At 35.9% G+C, this 18,606-nt stretch overlaps 1 protein-coding gene and 1 long non-coding RNA gene across 2 annotated transcripts; both read right to left on the reverse strand.

The window, feature by feature from the left end:
* Window positions 1-613: 613 nt before the first annotated feature.
* Window positions 614-1,474, reverse strand: LOC110676730. Its single transcript, XR_002500665.1, has 3 exons — window positions 1,435-1,474; window positions 1,269-1,372; window positions 614-1,195 (listed from the first exon to the last, which is right to left on the reverse strand). It is a non-coding gene; the product is annotated as an uncharacterized LOC110676730 (long non-coding RNA).
* Window positions 1,475-13,258: 11,784 nt separating this feature from the next.
* On the reverse strand, window positions 13,259-14,777 carry LOC5569911 (clavesin-1). The gene is made up of 2 exons (XM_001658758.2): window positions 13,849-14,777; window positions 13,259-13,788 (listed from the first exon to the last, which is right to left on the reverse strand). Exons 1-2 carry the CDS (start codon window positions 14,578-14,580, stop codon window positions 13,537-13,539), a joined length of 984 nt encoding a protein of 327 aa, XP_001658808.2. The 5' UTR covers window positions 14,581-14,777; the 3' UTR covers window positions 13,259-13,536.
* Window positions 14,778-18,606: the final 3,829 nt, after the last annotated feature.

An 18,606-nucleotide genomic window follows, 5' to 3' on the forward strand; every position in this document is an offset into this window, starting at 1 on the left:
GTGAAACCACCAAAATAGTCTTATGTAATTAATAGACTGCCCCTGAGCGGTTCAGTCTTACAAATATCGATCTTCAATAATTTATTGTTTAAAACATCTTCAAAATGTCAACGGTAAAATAAAAAAAACATTGAAAATCATTAAAACAATACATCGAAGTCGTCGTGCACAATTTTGCAAGTGTTCTTCAACGCATATAAGAAAACGGTAAGGCCGCATTAATTCAAAAATTTGGAATCACAATTGTTAAGCAAAGGATCCGGGTCCCTATCTATACGAATAGCAAAAGTTGGTTGTTTTCGCACTGCGCACCCTGAAATGTTAAACATGAAATGATGTGACTGATGTACGCTATGTGTGAACCAGGAGATTATAAAAATCGAATGTACATTGGATGTTTCCTCGCTAGAGATTAGTATTTGGTCTATATTTTCATAATTGAAAGGTTTTAAAATATTCTACCAGTAAAATTTGGATTTTTTCACTTTTTAGCTATTTTTCTTACTAAAATTTATAGAAATCCCGTTTTGTGATTCATTTCTGTCCATGTCAAAAGTATGGAAAAAAAAAATCATTGATAGAATATTTTAAAACTTCCGACTATGAAAATATGGACCGAAAAATGCTCAGCGAATAAAAATCCAATGTATAATCGATTTTTATAATCTTCTAGTTTAGACATAGCGTGTGCTGTCCTTGATGTTATCAATTTCATTAAGTTCCTCAAGAGACAAACTATTCGCATTAACGTGTTGCCCTGCATCCGAATTAAACCAATTATCTGCGATGTCTAGGTGCTAGTTTCTGAAGACATAGACGAATCCTTGTGAAACTGCACTACTGTGGCTGAAGTCAGTAATCGATTGAAACGTCCTGCTGCATGACGAGTTTAAACCGCTTCCAAGCTTCCATCATAATTGCAGACAAAGCCATCGTCGTCCCCTGTTGTTGTTCCTATATTTTCACCAACTTGATCTGTCCTGTTTGAGGTCAACAGCATTTTCTCAACATTATTTGGTGATCCCAGCCAGAATGGAGTTCACCGATCCGCAAATGGTTCGATCCACTCTAGGGCATGTTTGCAACGGCGTAACGTGCTCCGTTCACATTCCTACGGCGACCAAGACTCCGCTGGTTTCGGCTTTGAAACTGAGCAATACGACGAAGTAAATGCTGATAAAGTTGCTGGCTTGTCCTCATGATGTAATAAAAAAAACATTTGTGAACTGATTGGGCGGAACTTACGGAAGAGTGTAAAATATAATTACCTCCATGTCGGCTTTCCAGGAAGCTTCCTCCGGTTCCAGAAAACTTCCGTTTCAGTTCCAGTAGGATTCCATTCGGCAGGCTATCTTTGTTGCTGTGCCGGTCACTGTGTAAACAAATCGCTGGTAAGTGTTATCCTGGCAAGAACCTTTTACCGTCGATACCTACTTTTTCTGGTCTTCAATCGTGATTCCGGTTCTATTCGGAGGGTTCTGAGCGACGGTCACTACGCGAATTACCGAAATCGAAACAAGTGAACAAGAAAACAGCGAACACGACCAAGAGAATAATTATCGATCTGTCAAATTTAAGTCTGCTCGGCAGCAGACTAATTTTTGACAGATCGAAATCGGAGGGGAAATAATTTTCGAACTGTCAAATTTAAGTTCGATTTCAATTTAATTCACCAATTGGGACAGACCCTTAGAATATCGTTGCTAGGTGTCCTTTGATTGCTTTGTGTTACCGCATTTGGAGGATGTAAAGTCAAGCTTTGCAGCTCAAATGCAAACAGCAATATTTTTCCTACTTAAAATGAAGCTGTTGTTTACATATTGACAGTATTCTAATATGATTTGATTGATTTGCAAAAAAAAGTTTCATTTAGGATGGCTAATACTACACTGAAAATAATCCACACGTTCGATCCATATTCTTTTCAACGTGGATCTGTCGTGTCAAATGGCAAGGTGAAATAACGTGTAAAACTTGTAATTCTGTTAAGGTTTGCCTTTGGTTCGGTAGCAAAAGCTTTTACATACAAATTCAACGTGTTTTAGAATTGCGATATCAATCACTAGTAGAACTAGTTGGCCTGACATGACAAGGACTTAGATTTGCTATCCACGCGTGACATGTTTAATGACATGTTATTTTTGGGAAACCGTGCGCCCGTAATGGGTGCATGGTACCAGAAAACCAAGTAATCGCTAATAAATTCTACAGCAAATTTTTCGAAAATTTGTAAATTAACGTGTTTAACATTTGAATTTCGATTGCCGATAGCGACTGGTTTTACACCATCGATTGATGTGTATTACAATTAGTGAAAATTCACGTGTAAAACACATTGATCGAGCTTGTAGAATGTTTTCAGTGTACTACACCTGAGCGGTTCCACGCCGTTTCGCAAACCCGATCATTTTTGTATTTTTTGAATCGCCTGAAAATTTGCATATAGATTCTTTATGACCAAAAATGCCATTTTGCACCTTCAGACCGCCATTTTGAACCTCGCCTTATTTTTGAGAAGGGCGTAGCGGAAAATGCATGACAAATCTTTAAAAAACTGTAACTCGAAAACGGTTTGTCCGATCGATTTGAGTTCTTCTACAAAGTTGTAGGTATTGCTTAGGACTATATGGAGAAAAATATGCACGGTAAAAAAAAGTTACAGATTATTTTTTATTTCAAAAACAAAATTTTAAAATCAATTTTCTCCAGAAACGCAGTTTTGATTTTTTTTATTTTTGGATATGTTTTAGGGGACAACTTATGTGATTTATTGCACAATGTTTCAAAATGGAAGAATTATGGACAAAAAAGTTATGATTTTTTAAAAAATTATAGATTTTGAAAAAATATCTAAATAGAAGAAAACAATAATGTTTATGCGATTATTTGATAGTACAGAAAAATTGCAATCGAAAAGTACTTAAGTAAATTTTTTCTAGGTTGCATCAATTTGGAGATATACTCATATTTATATAAAATTTTCAAATAAAAAAAGAAAAATAGGCCCTTTTCAATCATATTTCGTGTTTCTCCATTCCGGAAAATGTTATTTTGATTTCGACAACACAAACCAAGTCAAGTCAAGTACACAACACTGAAGACGGCTTTACAGTTGAGGTTGAAATACGCGTATCTGTCGAAGGATACAATAGTAGAATTAAAAGGAACAGTACTACTCATCTTTTTGTATATTTACAGGCATTCTACTAAACAGGCTCCACAAGGGTTTTCATCACTTTTGCCTGTGTTAGTAGGTATGATGAACAAACACGTTTTTCTCATACCCATACATTTGGACCTGGTAAATGAATAAAAGAAAAACGATGCTTTTTTTTAAACGTACTTCATGGGTACAAAAATTGTTTATCCGAAAAGAGTGCTTCATGAAGCCCAAGCAGGACAGTTCGGTTTTGCGTCGTCCGATAGATTTTGCTGACGGTTTCGCGCGTGTTTTCGTCGCTTTTTTTCCCTGTTTTGGAGCGTCTTGCTGGGTACGGAGTTCTGTTTGATCTTTCGACCTTGACGCTTGCTCCTATGGGGGCGAGCGACGAAGGCAGGATCAAACATGTCGCGCGTCGGTCTAGTAAGTGAAAAAGTGGCGTGATCAGTTAGAGTAAATGAAAAGTGCCGCGATCGGTTAGTTCTGTCTGATCTTTCGACCTTGACGCTTACTCCTACGGGGGCCAGCGACGAGGGCAGGATCAAACATGTCGCGCGTCGGTCTAGTAAGTGAAAATGTGGCGTGATCGGTTAGTTCTTTTTGATCCTTTGACCTTGACGCTTGCTGCTGGGCAGTGCGTCAAGAAAGCTTTTTTTTTTCCTTTTCGGGTCGCGCGCCTATTTTTTTCTGAGTGCTTTTATATAGCCGAGCAGACGAGTGAGGCTGAGAGTGGATTGTGGCTGCACAGTGAAGGATAAAGGATCAATTGGTGAGCTCGTTTCAGAACAGAACACCCCTTTTTACCTTTATTTTTGTAATTAAAAAAAAACTTTGAATGGTTCGACACTACAAGTGTAGACTTGTTCGCCACTGTAAGTGTCGGCATAAGAATAAGAGTGTTCTATGATGTTCCAACCAATCGAGTTTTTTGTTTCTTTTCAAATAAGTAAAATATAATAACACATGCTTTCGTCCTGACAGCTGTAGGAATGTTACATTTAGGTATTTGTTCAACAAACTTTGAATGGTTCGTCACATCAAGTGTCGGCATAATTTTCCACTACATAGAAATTGTTCATATCAAATGAAAATGTTATATTTACAAATAAGCATGTATATATCTCACAAATCATTATTTATCATGATCTAATCGCTTATCAAAGTGAATCCTGTGACCCAACGATCCTTCCCATTAACAAACATCCCTCCCAGTAACCTTTGTGGAGATGCAGAGGCAAACACGGTCTCCAAATAGCAAAGGTTACACACTAACATTCCTTCCCCCACTGCAAGGACGTGGCCGGCGCCGTTATTGACCCTGTATAAATAGAGGCACTGAATTATGCACATTGAAGAAGATTATGGCCAATCCCAGCTGAACTTCTAGTTGATTCCACAGCGTAACAAAAATGTCATGTTTGCGTGTCTCAAGAACCAAATTATGTGTCTCTAGTAGATTTGGGGCTGCTGAATCTGATGCCGTTCTCAGAAATGTTCCAGCACGTCACAATTTTTAGCTACAGGTCGCCAAAGTTGTACAAAACACTGCTTTTATTAATGTTTACATGAAATTTAAAGTACAATTTATCATACTTTTTTTGTAATCTAATCCATCAAACATGCAAAATTCTTCGTTTCTTCTATACGGCAAAATACAACAATTCTCAAAACCATCAAAAAATAACTTTTCCGTATCGAAAATAATACAAACTTTAATGATAAGTATTGTTAAAAACATAAAGTTTGAATTCAGTGGCAAATTAAGCAAATATATTACCTTACAAGCTGGGAAACTTGCATGCAAGTTGGCTGAAATAGTCATTTTTTGCATTTTCAACAGTCAATATCTCAAAAACTGGACGTGCTATGATATTTCTGAAAACGGCAATGGATTCAGCAACCCTTAATTAAGTGAATAGCGGTATTTTGGTGCTAGAGACAAAAACGTGTTCCGCAGTGTTCTTTGTGCATTTTCACTGACTTCGGTCAATCACGGAATAGCAACCATTGATATGTGTAGTCAGTCTAAGCTAAGCTAAGCTAAGCTAACAAAAATTGTTTATCCAAAAATTTTCCGTTTTGAGGCATTGTGTAAGAAATTACAAACAATATGCTGCAAAACATATGCAACAATTAAAAACATCAATTTTGCGGTTTTTAAGAACAATGAACTTCAAATTTTCATTTGATTTTATTTTTTTACCGTGCATACTTTTTTAAATACTTTAGTATATAGGTTTTGATCAAACAATAAACAATTCAGCTACGATTCACTCAATCAAAATAAAATATTTCTGGAATGGAGAAACACGAAATATGTTTGAAAAGGGCCGATTTTTCTTTTTTTATTTGAAAATTTTATATAAATATGAGTATATCTCGAAATTGATGCAACCTAGAAAAAAATTACTTAAGTACTTTTCGATTGCAATTTTTCTGTACTATCAAATAATCACATAAAAAAATATTGTTTTCCTCTATTTCGATTTTTTTTCAAAATTTGTATTTTTTTAAAAAATCATAACTTTTTTGTCCATAATTCTTCCATTTTGAAACATTGTGCAATAATTCACATAAGTTGTCCCCTAAAACATATCCAAAAATAAAAAAAAAAATCAAAACTGCGTTTCTGGAGAAAATTGATTTTAAAATTTTGTTTTTGAAATAAAAAATAATCTAACTTTTTTTACCGTGCATATTTTTCTCCATATAGTCCTAAGCAATACCTACAACTTTGTAGAAGAACTCAAATCGATCGGACAAACCGTTTTCGAGTTACAGTTTTTTAAAGATTTGTCATGCATTTTCCGCTACGCCCTTCTCAAAAATAAGGCGAGGTTCAAAATGGCGGTCTGAAGGTGCAAAATGGCATTTTTGGTCATAAAGAGTCTGTATGCAAATTTTCAGGCGATTCAAAAAATACAAAAATTAAATTTAAAAAAAATTCGTCATGTTCGGTGGAATTGCTCACCTACCTTACTGCTGGTAGTGTGTAGTCGATAACTAGCCAATAGACCATTTCCGTCAAAAAAATTTATTTGCTCATAAGCCTTTCTCTCAATTTACTAGACAAACTTCTCTAAGGAACCCATATGTTTTGAAGCTCCTAACTATTTAAAAACAATGAAAAACTGGCGGCACGACAGTTCGCCCTACGGTCCCCTACAGTTTATTTCTCTCCGATTTTAATCAGACCCCTTTTTCCCCTATGATTTTATCTCCACGTTGTGGTGAATTTTGATCAGCTGTTCCCGCTGTTCCTCTACGGTCTCCACTCAAGCTTATGGATTTACTCAGGTGGTGCAGATCATTGATGCGTGACACTACACGGAGAAAACGGAAAACCCATATTTGAGTATTTTTTAACTTACTTTTGAGTTATTTTTCTCTCCCTATTTCATTCGCTCCTTCTATTGTTGTCAGAGAGCGAAGAGCAAAACAACCCAAAAACCGAACCTTAGTGCGTTACCTCAAATTTGAGTAAGTGGCACAGTACTGGAAGTTGAGTTATTTGATCTGCCGATTGAGTGAAAAGAACTTAGCCAGTAGGTATTTTTTCGCATGGCTGCAAATGAAAACAACTTCTACCCCATCAACTCAAAATTAGGTTAGCGCACGAACCCCCGGAATTGAGTGGAATGAACTCACTTTTGAGTACTTCATTTTTTCCGTGTAGTTCTCTCTTTTATTCTTTCGCTATTCTTATGCAGAGCAAATAGTGACGTCAGCCGGAAAATAAAAGAAAGAAATAGTGGCACGAGTCTATGATTTGCGCCACCTAAGTAAATTCAGAACATTGGTCTCAACTTTGTTGATCTTCTGATTTGAATGCACTACTTTTTCATTTTTTGGTAATGGCGGTGACTGCAATCCCCTCATCCCGGAAACGACCTTGGTGCTGGTACTGGCCGTTCAAATATCTATATTAACAGGTTCAACACCGGAACCTTTATGTTAATTGCGTGCGCAGACATATTTCCACGGTTTAATCCCGATACCCCAACCAAGTGGAAACTGGAATCATCAGGACACGAAGAGAGCCGTCACGACGAAAATCTTCATGTCCTTCGCATGAAGTTGCTGTGGTGCTCCAGCTGAATAATTTCCGAAAAGAGTTCTACTCTCTCCTGGTTTTGATGCCAGTGGAAAATTGGTGACTGATTTCACTGCATGGCAGCATGTTGAAGCTATTTGATCTCAAATGGAATTCCGGAACATTACCGCTTTTAAGGTTGCAAGAGCTTCCGCCCGGCTTCCACGGATATCCGGGAATAACAATGATACGCTTTCGCACAGCGAAATCTTCGTTGCCAGTCTGCCGCCGACTACAAAACCACAAGAGAGCAGGATCATTTTCGAAACTGTAGGGTCCTACACCTTGCATAGAGATTGGATCGATCAGAGTAGTCATTGAGTTGAGGAGGCAGTTATGTTCGGTTGGTGACGGAAGAAAAATTATAAATAAATATAGCAGCTGGATATTGTAAATAATCGAAAACAGTGTTTGTTCGGTACTATTATACCATTCCGAATATCGAGAATTCTACAAATGGCGACGAGGATAACGGTAACAATATAGTTTTCTAGTTATTTTTGAATTAAGAGTGCCATAAGTACAAACAGAATTATGGTACTACGTCACGTGATGCACTCAGAGTTGAGGCGAAGAACAATGTGTTAAAACGTGCTGGGTGTTTGGTTGCTTTGTTGCAGGTTTTGCATGGTATTATTGCAATCATATTAGCATAATATTCCTTTGAAAAGCGGATTTGGCTTGACACAAGAGTTGAGTATTGCTGACAATTCAATTCATACGACTTTGTTCATTGACATCTCTGGAAAAAAGTTACCATGGTCGTGGTATACGCCTGCTGTGATGCCACGTTGCATACTTGTGATTTCTTAAATTCAAAATTTTATTCCTCTCTCTAACATGTTGTCGTCGTATTACGCATCTTCTCTCTTAGCGCAAGATGTAGTGATGAAAACGTTATACGGATGGGAAACGTGAATGACAGAGGGTAACGTCAATAAATCTATGAATGGAAAATCAGCATTGGACGAGTAATTTTGTTGATGTACTAAATGTTCGAAAAGAAAACGAGAATGGTGCTAGTCACACTTTATCCACTATGTGTTGTCTTGAGGTTGATCAGCAGAATATCTTGCTAAAATAACGGTATTCAGATAAGCTGGCTTCATTCGTTTTCATTGTGAAGTGCCTACCAGCAACTAATGGAGTCAGTGAAAATCAATGCATAAAATCGAAAAGAGTATTTTCGCTTACTTAGTTTTTATTCCAACGCGAACTGCTAAAAACAAACATGATAAAATTAAATTAAAGCTTTTTTTACGAGGTTGATTTTATATTATTTTATTCTTTTATTTTAAGCATGTTTCTATTCTGGTGTGGTGCAATTGCTGTTCTACTGTCACAGGTTTTCTTGAATATAATTAATGGAGCATAACATATCTTTTATGCATAAAGGAGTGAATAAGTATTATGTTGTGGATGCGTTATATAAGTGGAGACCAAAATTAAGTTGGAGATGAGAATGATGTTTTTGGTTAATCGATTAGTTTTGATATGTTTTTTGTATATTACTTTTGTATTCGTGATGAATTATATTATCTTGAACAGCATTTAATAACATATATTTATTTAATCGTGACATTTTTTTAAATCTGCATGGTTAATAACTATTGTTGATAATGTGCTAGGCTGTAAAATAATCAGTTCAAATGGAAAAGTATGTGATTTTTTTGAGTAAAATGTTAATCTAATGAAAGTTTGGTTTCTTAAATGAATCAGAGGAGACCTAAGAACCAGTGGCGTTCTATGGATTTTTCAATGAACCAGCGGTAGTGTGAAATGGGTAGTGTTCACTGAATTATTGAAGAATCAGAGGAGTTTTGTACAAAAAAAATATATTGAAACGATAACATTCTGAGGAATATTCAATATATGAGAGGCCTTTGAGATTCGTTTTTGTTTGACGAATAAGTGACGTCCAACAAACATTTTTAAAAAACAAGTAGCGCTCAAAGGATGGAGAACTTGTAGCGTTTTAGGCTAATAACAAGAAGTTGTTTTCTGGGAGTAATGAAAGAAAAAAGTCTTGACTTTATCTTGGAATTGGTAAAATTTCAAAAACTGGTATCTGCATAAGATCGGTGTATATAAGGATTTAGTGAAGATGTGTATAAGTAGCGCAACAGTTTGAGATGAACCAGAAGCGTTCATGGGGAGATTGAAACTAGTAGAGCTCTTGGATTCAGGTGAACCAGTAGCGTTCATATAGTGAGTTGAAGCAGTTGTGTTCACAGATACAGTTGATTGGAATGAACCAGAAGCGTTCAAAAGAGAGAATCGAGATGAACTAGAAGCGTTCATGAAGTGTTTGAAATTAGTAGAGCTCATGTTCTGAGATGAACCAGTAGCGTTCACGAAGTGAACTGACACAGTAGTTTTCACACATACCTTTGAACCAGTAGCATTCATTAGTTGGAATAAACCAGAAACGTTTAAAAGGGAGAATAGAACCAGTAGCGTTCATGGATTGCATTGAACCAGAAGCGTTCATAAGGGAGGATAGAACCAGTAGCGTTCATGGATTGGAATGAACCAGAAGCGTTCAAAAGGGAGAATCGAACCAGTAGCGTTCATGGATTGGATTGAACCAGAAGCGTTCATGAAATGATAAACCATTCAGTGACCCAGACAAACGAACGAGAAGCGTTTAAAAATGAGAATAGAACCAGTAGCGTTCATGGATTGACTTGAACCAGAAGCGTTCATGAACTGATGAAACTGTTCATTGATCTAGATACAACAGTAGCTTTCATGGAGTGAATACATTTAGCAGTGTTCAGGAATTTAGTTCAGGAATTAAGTTCAACCAGTAGCGTTCATGGTGTAAGATAAACCAATTGCAACTATGGAACTAAATTGAACCAGAAGCATTCACGGTGGTAATTGAGTTGAGTTGGTAGAGTTGAATGTGTTGCGTTAATGGACTCCATTGAATCAGTAGGACTGAAACAGTAGCGTTCATTGAGTTAACGTTTGAGCAGATTGGATGCGTATTGTTCATGAATTGAGTTAAACGAGCAACGTATGGAGTGACTTGAGATGAACGTTAAAGGATCGGATCGAACCAGTAGCGCTATAAAACTAATTGAATAAGTAGCGTTCATGGAATGATGTGAAACCGTTATGTTTTTGAATTCAGACGAGTCGGTTGCATTTATGGAACATAAAAAGAAATGAAAAATGGAGTATGGAATATATATAAGAATAAAAAAAATGCATAGAACTAGTACTCTAATTGTTATTAGATTTGAAAAATCCGATAACATTCATGGAAGAAAATGAAAATAATGAGTAAAGGTCGTATACATGGATTGAAAGATAAAACAGTGTTGGTATATTGGATACGTATTTTTTAACGATATTGAATTCTTATTATACGGTATCGTTCACAATGTATAGAATTTATTGAATGTCCTCAGAGTGTACAGAAGTTGTAAGTTGTACAGAATGTTGAACCAGTAACGTTTGGAGTGTTATGTAACAGAACTTGTATAATTCAATGTATTGGTGGATTGTTGGTTTTGGTCAATGGCGTTGAAAGTATTAACCAAGATAATGATGTTGATATTGAACTAGTACCTAGCGTTTAAAATATTGTTTAAAACATTTTCAGATCCAGCAGAAAAAAATAAAGATATTTGTCCAGTGCTAGTCTTCTCAAAACTCCAGAAGAAGATTTGTTTTATTTGACGGTTATTGTACGATATGCATACAGCGAAAAAAAATTATTGGAATCTTAAATTAGAATCAATATATAAATTATAATAAAAACCTTTTTTTGTGCTTACTGTAGTAAAACTCCACATACTCATATTAATAAACAATTACGTTGATTTTCAACATTTTTTGGAGATCTCATTTATTGTTCATTTTCATCAAGTCGAGTTTGGCGTTAACTTTTTATTTGGAAATATACGTGTCTTTATTCTGTGTTCAAAGTTTTCTACGGATATTTCAATTAAATAAAAGTTGAAAGGTCAGAATTCATAAGGAAATTTACATACAACTACAGTAAAATATTTGTATATGTTTAATTTGTGTTTTGAGACTTTATATTTACGAGGGTCAAATTTGTTTTTATTTGTTTTTGTGGAAAACAAAACAGAAAACACGAAGATGTACATAGTGTAGACCGCATTCATGACAAGCATAATATCGCTAATATATTCACGAAATTACATGACAATTCCAGTTTATATTCACAGGTATTAAGGTGATTATAGAACGAAGCCACACCTCAAATTTTCAAGAGCACAAGACTTGAGTACCAAACAGCGCTCCGCGTTGAAAATCTATCCCATTGGTCACCACCAGCAAACATGCAGTGTGATTTGGTTTTCAACGCAAACTGTTGTAAGATACTCTCGTCTTGTGCACTTGAAAATTCAAAGTTTGGCTTCGTTTTATAATCACCTTAAGCACGATTAGGGTCTTCTTTAGTCGAGTGGTTAAAGTCAGTGGCTACAAAGCAAAGCCATGCTGAAGGTGTCTGTGTTCGATTTCCGGTCGGTCCAGGATCTTTCCTTAATGGAATTTTTCTTGACTTTCCTGGGCATAATGTAACATCGTACCTGCCACCACATAATATCGACCGTGAGCTTTGATAATGTGAGTAGTAACAAGTAAATAGGAATAACTTATTGTTTACTAGATATATTGGAAACGATCATTCAGTACTTAAGGAGAGTTGTAATAGATATAACATTTGAATTATGGTAGTGAGATTTTTAGGAAAAAATGAATTATAACAGTGACAAATTGTATAGTCGAACGCAAATCTTTTAAACGTTTCTAAATTATAAAGTACATTAACATAATAAAAGCTAGGGGGGATTGTATAGGACCCTATACACCTTGCATAGAGATTGGATCGATCAGAGTAGTCATTGAGTTGAGGAGGCAGTTATGTTCGGTTGGTGACGGAAGAAAAATTATAAACAAATATAGCAGCTGGATATTGTAAATAATTGAAAACAGTGTTTGTTCGGTACTATTATACCATTCCGAATATCGAGTATTCTACAGAAACCTATCGCGGATCATCCGACGCACCCCAGCAGGTTCAGATAATGAGATGAATGGGTTATTTGTTATGGTCGTTTCATTGTTGAAGAAGGCCATTAATTTTTTTTTCCAGCTACAATGATGGCCATTTTTAGTGGAGCGAGTCAATGAGCCTCTGTACGTGCCATAAATTCTTTTGTTCTCATGACTTTTACTGTGCGCCGTGTGTTGGTGCTGTCTCGCTCTCTCTCATGGGCATTTTTGAAAACAGGGCGCACAGTAAAAGTCAAACGTTTTATAGCATGCATAGGCTCATATTTTGTTTTCTGCTAGATTTGACATTTTGTTGGGTCTACAAACATCCAATGCAGGGATGTTGTATAAGTTTTGGAAAAGTCTCCACTTTCTATACCCACAGGGTTGAAACAACTGTGCCGCATGACGAAATTCACCTCAAATTCCCAAATTTTCAAAAAATTGTAAGAAAATCAGGAGTGCATATAAAAAATATCTGAAAGCGTCAATAATCATTAAAAATAATTGCCTTTCGAAGAAAAATATAAAAAATGGGGGTAAGGTCTGAAGGAAATGGTCTATTGTATAAAAATCACTGAAGAGTTCGATTTATCTTTCGCAGTTTTTCTGCGCTTTAAAATTGCTATTTTACTACTTTTGGTAAACTGCTGTCGTCTTTGCAGTTTTTATTACCCTCCAAATATAGTTATGTATTTCCTTGTCGTAGGACGTTTTGGCCAGATATGATAATAATTAGAAATTGTTAAATGTACCGCTGTAAATGGCTTTCTTTTGTAAAACACATAAACATGTCTCATATTAGATACGCTTACCTACATTCCTTCCACTTCAACTTGTCACTCGTCTAAAGAAATTGATTTTCTGTGCGTGGTTTCGGCCAAATCCATGCTTATTTGCCAAATTGATAATACGACAGCAAAGAAATTGCGATGGGAGGAATGTGTGTTCAGCTTCTAATAAGATACTTCACTGCATTTTATCCTGACCAAAAGGATTATTATTTTTCATTTGTTTCATTGTTAATTTATATATATGCAAAATGGTTAGGCCAGAACAAAAGTGTTCTTCTTAGTTTGTCGAAATATGATTCCAGAGATAACGTTGATAACAATTCAGATTCAAAATAATGTCAAAATAATAATCTTTTCTTTATTATTGTGATATGTGTAAGTAGACTAACACATATCACAATAATAAAGATAAAATAACAGCGAGGTGTGCAATTTCTTCCAAGAAGCGTACCTCAATCGATTTGCAGTTTCCTAAAACTGCCGATTGCGCCAGCATCCACAATATCCACGCCGCCGTGAACCGTCTCCACCTGATCGGTCAGCTGGATCTCCATCTTATCCAGTGCCAGTAGCATTTCCCGCTTCTCCATCAAATACTTTTTGAAGCGTTCGTTCAATTCTGCGAGCGGTACATTCCCTCCGTACTCCCGGGGCAGCAGTTTCACATCAATGTTCCGTTTAAGCTCCTCCACGCTGCGATGGCACTGAAATTAATAGATCAAGTTTTCTAGAGAAATTCCATGACTTGCATATTGCCAACTTACATGAATTCGTGACTTGAGTTTCTCACTGGCAAACGACAGACAATATTTACTCAGCTGGGCTGCAAAGCTGGGAACGTTGACGAAATGGTTCTGCTTCAATCGGATCGGAACAGCATTGGCAACGCTCCGTAGATAGCCGGTAATGTTTTCCAACGACCAACAGGTGACATGCGCCAGAGTCATGTCGGTATTGTCGAACACGTGCGTAAAGCCGGCAATCTGATTTGCTTCCTCATCTAAGAGTGACTCGGTTACAATCATGTTAAGACGAATCATCTGATCAGAGTTTTGCTTCTGAGCATCAAAGTTCCGAACAACTCCCATGACCACAACGCGACCTTCACTGTCACGACCAACGGGAACCAGGGCACAGTAATTCAGCACTTCCTGAAGGTCTTCATCCAGAAGGTCGAGATTCTTGCACCACTTGGGATAAGTTTGACGCATGATTAGATATTTTTCCAGTGTTTCACATGCTTTCAAAACCGAAAACTTTTTTACGCGTAGAAAGCGTAACAGAAAAGGATCATCCGTTCGGCAGTTTTTGATTCTCTGGTTCTTGACAATCCATTCTCGCATCTGCTTCAACGATTGCTTTCGAGTGAATTCATTTTCTCTCAGTTCTTTCGCAGCAATACGCTTCAAACGGTCGTCCAAGCCTGGAAAACCGAACAAACAGTTGTCTTCTGTCGGAGAAATTGTATCACTCTTATCATTGGAACCAGACATCATTTGCCTAGCCAGATGTCGCGTATCAGTTTTGCGAATATTCTAACAACGGAGATACGCGACCTACGAGCACTTGCCCTCTCCGAATATGGGCAGTAATTGAACTAACAAACGATCTCCGGAGAGAGATACGCCCGCACTGACGTAGGCCGGGATGGAAGTCTGTGAAGCCAGGAACAGAGAATGAAGTCATGCTGTTTTGTGCTGCGCACTAAAATACAGATTGCAGCTCCAGCTCGACTCGGTCGCAGTTTGGAAAGGTTTGACAAGTTAAGAGTATGCGATATTTCGAACGATTCCGTCAATGATGGTGCAAAATGAAATTCCGTTGAATATCACGGATCGAAACTGAATTTCAGTTTTTCAGATTTGTTTCGTTTCGTTAAACTTATTATTTTAAACTTAAAATATAATAAAAAAACATTTGAATAATGTACACTGAAAATATATATTATTTTATATTACGAAATCGTTCGTTTGAACTACGAAATTATTCGTTGTTTTCTGCAACGAAACAGTTTCGTAAAATGTATGCAACCAGCTTCGCAATATGATTCAAGCTCTAAATCAAAACAAACAATGATTTTTATAATGTACTAAACATTTCGTAATCGAAATTCGTTTGTTTCGTATTCAGAACGAACATTCATACGCGCTTCTTCTTACCTCCCTCGGCTGCGGTCGTGTCATGTTGTATTTTACGAAATGTGTCTACGAAACCTTTCGTTGCAGAAAACAACGAATGATTTCGTAGATTATACGATCAGTTTCGTAATACTAAACAATTCGTAATACGAACAACACGATAACGCACATCTACGAATTGTATATCGTACATCTTACGATTATTTCGTAAAGTCACTGAATCGCGAAATTCTGTCAAGTACAAATAATTCGTACAATGAATGAAAATAGCGTTATATGTACGAAATCTTGTTTTACGAATTCGGATTTAGGATAAAATACGAAGAGATGTTTTCAGTGTATTCAAATATGAAAAACGAGCTTCTGTTAAAAATAAAAAAATAAAAAACCGAATTTAGTACTATACCATTTAATTCGACTAGAGTTTGAATCTTTTGACAGATACGCGTATTTCGACCTCAACTGTAAAGCCATTTTAGTGTCGTGTACTTGACTCGACTTGAAGAAATCCATCTTCTTCTGATAGATTATGTTATTTTTTGGCGATTTTTTATTCCTCAGCCCATTACTACTGCTTCAATCACTGGCGCAAACGTGCTATTACTTAATTCCACGTAAGAAAATTTTAATTTCTTCCTAGTTCTGACAAATTTCAAGCCGAATTAGATTTCGTATCGAGCTTTGTAGAACTTTCCGTCATTACCAGCGTCAAATGTGTATATCGCATACCTTTACGACATGTATCGTCGAAATGTATTAGGATAACATTTACTTGAAAACATCCTGAGGCAACTTTTTGGGGAACAACAAAGGGATTCCCAACTCCAAATGCCGATATCTGTATAGTCATATCACCGAAAACTAAACTTCGGTCCACGGCATTCTGATATTGGTACAATAACTAGCAAACCAAAACTAAAAAAAATTCCATTCAACTAATGATCGGAGCTCCGTCGTTTGCTCGACTCAACCATTGCTGATTGCTATAACTGATAATGGAATGTATAGGTGCAAACTACAGATAATAGTCTGCGCTTCATAAGTGTATGCATCATTTGCCCTATTCTACACATAGAAGCAATGACGAACAAGAATGTAACAACGTCATTAAACAAATAATTTAATTGGCATACGGTCTACACTATGGCTTATCGAAGATGCTTGAATGTGAGTTCTCAATAATTATTGTTTTTGCTAACGTTTTGCAATTAGCATGAACTACAATCATTGTATGATGTCATTGTCGTAGGAGAAATTTAATTCATCAATCTTTCAAATTAAGAAATAAACTGGTTGTCGTTCGGTTCATTGACGTTGGGATTTCTGCGGCCGGGCTATGATTCATTTATACGATTAGGGAACTTGTTCTGTGAGGCGGTGCAGGTAATAGGGCATTTACCTTCTCTTTCAATAGGAAACGTAAACAAAAAAGAAGTTTTTCTCTTTTTTGGAATACTTTCCATTGCATTGCATACAGAGCAATGATAAGAAAAAAAAAGTGTGATAAAGGCAAGAAATGGGAAGAGAATCCGTGCCTCGAGGACCAAAGATGAGATCTATAGCAACGACACACAAAAACAAATTCTCGTTGCCTTTCTCACACATAGATGACCCGATGTTGTCAGCTCCTTTTTAACATCTTTTTCTGCTCCTATTTAGAATCTAAACAAGTTATCTGAATTCTTTCTTCCCTGTGTTTATAATACTATAAACTGGATTGAAAAATATTTGTTAAAAAACGAACACAAAACGGTGAGAGCAAAAAAAGCCTGACAAAATCCGGTCAGTACTGTTTATCAAAGCATACAAAATGGCTATATGTATTGGAACTGTGCATTTTTTTCGAACTCTTGTGTTTCAAAACATAACTTGATTTTTATGTCTGATTATAAAATGGAAGTTAGTATGAGACCCAGAAATTTGAAACACAAGAGCTCATAAAAATAGATAATTTCAATACATATAGCCATTTTGTATACTTTGATTTATGAGAAAGGCAATGAGATTTGTGCAAATTTCAGTAAATCTCGAAAAAAACAAATTTTGCCCTCAATGTGAATTTGTATGTATGTATGTATGTATGCATGTATGTATGTAGGTAGGTATCCGACTAGAGGAATATAACAAGAATATAATAAAATTTTATCAGGATATGATATGCATATCTTATTATGATATAATTTTGTTAGGCACCTTTATTCAAACAAAATATATTATATTTATTGAATATATTTCTATTTGTTTATTTTTAACAATTTTAAAATAAAATTAAATACCTACATATGGAGGAGTATGAAAGAAAAGTCTATAGGGTTTCTCATATTATCCAAGTGGTAACAAAAATATTATTTAATTATCGACTAAATTGCAAGTGATTGAAAATTAACTTGTTGTGCTATAAGCCCAATTTTAAATTGCTTGTTTTGTATAATAACATACATTTCTCTGTCTATTGCTCCAAATATAAAGTTTTGTTAGAATTTTCATAGAATTGATCAGAAACTCGTAACTGGATGGGTTATCCCGTATATCAGACAGTATTATAGTTTTGATACGTTGTATTAAAAATTATAACTAAGTTTGATATGTTTTTGATAGATATAAAACATATTTCGTTATATTTATGTTACAATTCATAGAACTTTTTGTTATAATTTTAGTTATTTTAAAAACATCCTGCATCAAAATTGCAACAACCTATGTTCGATAATATCTTTATATCATAATATCATAAGGTGATATAATTTTGTTATGTACCCATAGTCGGGTAGCCACCATCCTAGCTTGAGTCTTGCTCTGCATGCGGTTCCACTTAACAGTACTGTCAATTTTTATTATCAGTCTTAATTCAACATATCATTGTATGAAGGTCTAAAATGGGGTGTGGCGGACCCGTAAGCGGAGACACTTACGCGAAACTCGCGGGAAATAGAGAATCTCCTTCCAATAATATGGTCCAACGGAAAGCATAATGATATTTGCAATACCTGTCAAGTTATCCACAAGATGGTTTGTTATAAGAAGGGCACGTCAAATCCATTACAACTGTTGGGATAGAAGAACCCATCTACAAAGATATTACGGGTACTTCAACCCTTGACTCCGACTGGCACTCCACTCCATTGTCCAGCTGTAACTTCAAAGATGCCCTGATGCACCCTCCGAATTCCCAACATATTATATAACAAAATGAATATAATTGGATATAAAAATGTAAATTCATATGAATGTATATAAATGGTTTAATAAATATCACAGTGTGCTAGAAACCGTTATTAACGTAAAAAATGTCCAAGAATTTGGCACCTACCATTCAAAAACTATAGCATTTGAGCATCTTCTCCGTGAATTTGAAAATATTCTAAAGAGGGAATCGAAAGTTAT

The sequence above is a fragment of the Aedes aegypti genome, chromosome 2, assembly GCF_002204515.2.
Source record: "Aedes aegypti strain LVP_AGWG chromosome 2, AaegL5.0 Primary Assembly, whole genome shotgun sequence".
Lineage (NCBI taxonomy): Eukaryota > Metazoa > Arthropoda > Insecta > Diptera > Culicidae > Aedes > Aedes aegypti.